The sequence below is a fragment of the Mycetomoellerius zeteki genome, unplaced genomic scaffold, assembly GCF_001594055.1.
Source record: "Mycetomoellerius zeteki isolate Tzet28-1 unplaced genomic scaffold, Tzet1.0 scaffold50, whole genome shotgun sequence".
Lineage (NCBI taxonomy): Eukaryota > Metazoa > Arthropoda > Insecta > Hymenoptera > Formicidae > Mycetomoellerius > Mycetomoellerius zeteki.
This window is the reverse complement of record NW_017257501.1, coordinates 31294-36482: the sequence shown is the minus strand read 5'-3', so window position 1 is coordinate 36482 and position 5189 is coordinate 31294. Positions and strand designations below refer to the sequence as shown.

Sequence of the window (5189 nt, the reverse complement as noted above, 5' to 3'; positions counted from 1 at the left end):
GAGAGAGAGAGAGAGAGAGAGAGAGAGACCTTGTTATATGTATGTACATTAGGTATCCAAAATATAACCTAAATACTACTTTTTCTTAAAATCTCCACTACATGTAAATATTTTAAATACATTAAAAAGAGACATGTCTCATGTCTCTTTTTAATGTTCAGAAATGATTTTTCTTTTGAGTCGTCCGATCAATTTTTAATTTAGGACTCGTTGTTAATAAAAAATTTGAAAAAAATCGCAAAACTTATATACAATAAATAGTCCATATAGAGTCCAATTAACTTAATGGCGAATTTGATTGGAAAAACTAATGCGTATACTGGTTATTAGGTGGCATATTAAAGCTGTTGTATACTAATTTAATTTGAGTATAAAAATGAAATGCAAATATTTCGAATTATGAAATATATATTTTACCTAATAGGTACATATTACCTATTATATACATATTTTACTTAATATTCACAATTTAATCGATTTTAAATTTCACAATTTAATCGATTTCTATGTTTATTTATGAATATATCTTTACGTTATTTTATGTACAACAGCTTTAATGTGCACCAGTGCGCACTGCGTCAAATCAAATTCGATATAAGTAACGTCCTACGGTATTTTATTTCTCACTCTTATTTTTATGTTATATTTTATTTATATTGTTTACATTATTTATGTATTATATTCATACATTTTACTTGTATATCTCGAACCCCTATAATAATAGGTATATGAATTAAGTACAATCGATTTTCAAACTCTCGTCAAACCCTCTTTATACTTCCGTAACCTTTTTATTCACCTTTATCGATATTACTTTATACATTCTCTGCTTAAGACTCAAACTGATCCTGGCTTTGTTATTCAATAGAGATTTGTCGTGTGACATGATTTTATCTGCCATCTCTGGATTAATATGAACATCTACATTGTCGTCTATATCAGTAGCGTCACCATCGGCTGCGTCACTTCTTTCGCGTTCATTGTCAGATTCAATTAAACTTGACCTTTCGCACTTTTCGTTTTCTGTTAACGCAAAGTAGAGAATAGTATAGAATATATTTAAATAGAATAAAATATGAGAAAATGAGAAAAATTCCACACTGACTTTTGTGCTTCAGAATATTAAGACCATAAATAACATCTACATCGTTACGGTTTCGTTTTAACACTGTTAATAATAAAAATTGTATTTTAATATCTTGTCCTTTCTTTCACTAATTGTTTTAATTAAACAGCACTTATATATACATACAAGACAATAAAATTGATTGATTCTTACATTGATTTCCAATGTCATGAGCCTTCTCGTAATCTTTTGTCATTAAAGCGATTATGAACTAAAGAGAGAATTATTACTAAGTAAGATCATGAACTAAAACATATAAAGATTGATTACTATCTGTTACTATTCAGCAAAACTAAAAATTTTAAGCTTTCTAATAAATATTTAATAATAATTCATTAAATATTATATGTATAATACTTCAATACGATCTTCATAATTTGCGTTTCGTTCTTGGTTCATCGTTATTTTAAGCATGCTTTTTACTTTTGCACTTCATCGATAACGATTTTTAGTCAGAGATAAGAATTTCATAGAACCGCGCTTATCATTATTACAAGCAGAATAAGATATAGACTGAGTGTTACAACGTATAACATTAATACTCAATAATTTCAATTCTTCGAATTGATAATTTTACTCGTTTGTACAAAAAACTCCCGTAATTTATCAAAAATTTATTACAAAGCGATTTTATGTCATAACCTGAATTAAAATTTAAGATACGAGAATGTGTCTGAATTAATCAGAAAAACAATTGACACATATTTATATACATATATACGTATTAATATACATTCCATCAAAAGTTCCGGGTCGGCTGAATATCTCGGAAAGTATGCATTTTTGAGAAAAATATTTTATACAAAAATTGTAGGGTTTAAAAAGATCTATTTATTGATCTTTTCAGTTTGACCTTGAGTGGCGTCGCTAATATCAAGATCACATCGATTTTTTAAATTGGACACCCTATTTTTAATTCCAGAATCTCATAACCGATGTCAAAAGCTTTTCAAAACGCTACAATAAAATTCATTTTTATTAGGTACTTTTCGAGTTATAAGACACGTGCAAAAGTTACAGTACCGCTGGCATTAGCATTACGAAAGGTGTCCGAGCTAAAACTTTTTGAATATTGTTCAGGATCATGTCCTGAATAACATTTGTTAAGATTAAAATCATTGGAGATTGTTTCTCTTATTTTCATTTTTAAGTAAAAATGAATTTTCAGTGCAAAAATGAAAATAAGAGAAACAATCTCCAATGATCTTAACAAATATTATCCAGGGTATGATCCTGAACAACATTCAAAAGGTTTTAGTTGTCGATCGGACACATTGGGTAATACTATTATAATAATGGTGGTACTTTAACTTTTTCAAGCCTTATAACTCGAAAAGTAATTAATGAAAATGAACTTTATTGTAGCGTTTTGAAAAGCTTTCGACATCGGCTATTAGATTCTGGTATAAAATATAGGATGTCCAACTTAAAAAAAATCGATGTGATCTTGACTTGATATTAGCGACGCCACTCAAGATCAAGCTAATAAAATCATTAATAGATCTTCTTAAACGCTATAATTTTTGTCTAAAACATTTTTCTCAAAAAAACTCCGAGATATTCAGTCGGCCCGGTACTTTTGGCGGGTACTGTATATACTAAGCATATATATATGTATATATTATACATATGTAAGTTATAAATTAGTATTTATATACGTGTATACAGCTCAAAAAATTAATTAGAAAAATTTTGGACAAAAGTTAGTCAAATTTGATCGAACATAACTTCACCAAAAATTATCGTAGGATGACGAATTTTTTTAAATTAAAAGTTGAAGTCTCTACTTTAAGATGCCTTTTTACCATTGTAACTTCCAAAAATATGAGGACATGTTTGTCATATTAAAAATTACCAAGTTTAACAGAATGCACGGATTTGCTACAATTTTTGGGGAGATGTTGTTTGTAGTGTCATAAGGTTCGAAACTTTCTTTTTAATTAAAAAAAAATTGTAAGCTGCTGCGATTATTTTTTGCAAAGTTACAACATTTTAAAGTAATCCTTGCATTTTTTACATGTACCGACAACATTATCATTACCGGATATGTCTCAGCGAAAAATAGTTCAACGAATTAATGTTAATTCGACATCGAAGTGATTTGAACGAAATTATATTGCCATAACAAGCTTGGATAACTGAATAACAGTACATAAATCAATTTATTCATTAGAACAATGACAATGTATACGTTTCGGCCCTTATTCGGGACCTCTTCATTAATAATAAGAACATTAATAATAAGAACATTAATAATAAGAAGTAACTGTCTAATATATTTATTAATGAAGTAATGATATAGATACACTCGGATTAACAACTAATTAGTCTTACAATATATTAAATCTTTATATAGTTTAAAGTAATGTTGAGGCATATTGATAAATTGTTGTTAATATGTAATGATATTGCTTAGGTCTTCAAATATATAAACCTATAGATAGATCGATATAAAATTGCCAAATTCACAGAACAAAGAAATATGTTATGTCAAGTATGTAAAATTTTGTATTTCGTCTAGTTTGTAGATCTCCAGTAAAATCTGCATCACAATATAACCATGTCAAATATTCAAGCTTTCATTGCTATTAAATTATATACCTTGATCAATTGTGCCATTTAGTATTTCAGGATATGTTTTATATCTTTAACATTATCTTGTGTATAGTTTTCTATGAATCGGCTGCTGAAGGCAACTGCAAAAGATATGTCAGGTCTTGTCTTAATTGAAAGATATAACAAACTTCCTATTCATTCTCTATAATTAAAGACTTCTTTTCTTGGCGTATCTCTTTTTTTATTTTTAATTAAAGGTACCTTTACTGGCCTTGCATTCTCCATTCCATATTGTTTTAGAATCTTCTTTGTATATTCAAATTGTTTAAGCTTGATTTCATTTTGTTCACGTGATATTTCCAATCCAACATATATTTTTGGATTATAAACAACTGTGTTTAAATTCTCCCTTCAGGTGCTCAACTACTTCTTGTATCTCTTTTCGATTTGCTCCAAAAAGATTTGCTTCAAAAATTAGATCTTTATAGATATTTTTAAATATACATTCTTCGCATTTTAATAAATTAAAATTTTTTTCTTTTAGAAAATCTGTGAATCGTATATTCCATCTAATGACGCTTGTTTTAAACTATATAAGGCCTTTTTAACTTAAAAATCTTGCCTTTACTGTCATAATCTTCAGGAGGATTCATGTAAACGTTTTCTTCTATGTCTTCATATAAGAATGCCGTTTTTATGTCAAATGTTACAATCTTATACTTTTTCATTGCCAAAGCAAATAAACTTCTCAATGCACTTGTACTAATTACTGGACTAAATATTTCTTGATAATTTATACCTTCTTCTTGTTCGTAGTCTCTTATAACAAGTCGCGCTTTATAACGTCCGTCTTGTTTAATGGGTCTTGAAGACCCATTTTCCATTCACAGGCCTTTCTTCTTTTAAATTTTTTATATCTATTTTTTTCCATGTTTCGATCTCTTTCAAAGACTTCTTTTCTTCTTCTATGGCCTCTTCCCATTTTTGTCTATCAGATCTTACTGCTTGTCTGTAAGTCAACATCACATATTCTGTGAAACGTACTGGACGCTACTTTTCTCTGTTTGATTTTCTTCTTTGATCTGTTATGTTTTCTGGATCTATTTACTCTTCATCCGTAGAATTTATTATATTTTTTTGTCCTCTTTGTTCTTCTCCAGAATTTCTTGCACTTTCTACATCTTCCCATTCTTCACTGTCGCTCAAGACTTCTTTGTCTAACTCTTCTTCAAAATCTTCTCCAAATTGGATAAATTTAATTTTGCTATTTTAGGTCTCATCTTTGTGTTTTATTTTGTTTTCTTCCTTTATTGATTCTTCAAATCTTACATCCCGTGCGATTATTAATTTTCTTTCTTCCTTATTGCAAAGTCTATAGCCATTCGATGCGTAACCAACGAAAAACAATTTTTTACCTCTTTTTTCAAGTTTTTTAAGCGGTTCCAATATTTTTACATACCTAAGCCAAACTTCCAAAACCTGGCATGAATTTTAAATTTGGCTCGCG

General features: G+C 28.7%; 1 protein-coding gene across 2 annotated transcripts; it reads right to left on the bottom strand.

The window, feature by feature from the left end:
• Positions 1 to 748: 748 nt before the first annotated feature.
• Positions 749 to 1710, bottom strand: LOC108727509 (uncharacterized). 2 transcript variants are annotated; one of them, XM_018455656.1, is made up of 4 exons: positions 1478 to 1710; positions 1280 to 1340; positions 1106 to 1168; positions 749 to 1023 (listed from the first exon to the last, which is right to left on the bottom strand). In XM_018455656.1, the coding sequence occupies exons 2-4, from the start codon at positions 1320 to 1322 to the stop codon at positions 773 to 775; spliced, it is 357 nt and encodes a 118-aa protein (XP_018311158.1). In that variant the 5' UTR covers positions 1323 to 1340; positions 1478 to 1710; the 3' UTR covers positions 749 to 772. The 2 variants fall into 2 exon arrangements, with proteins under 2 accessions (XP_018311158.1, XP_018311157.1); XM_018455655.1 differs by having other exon boundaries at positions 1280 to 1337; positions 1484 to 1710.
• Between the last annotated feature and the right edge of the window lie 3479 nt (positions 1711 to 5189).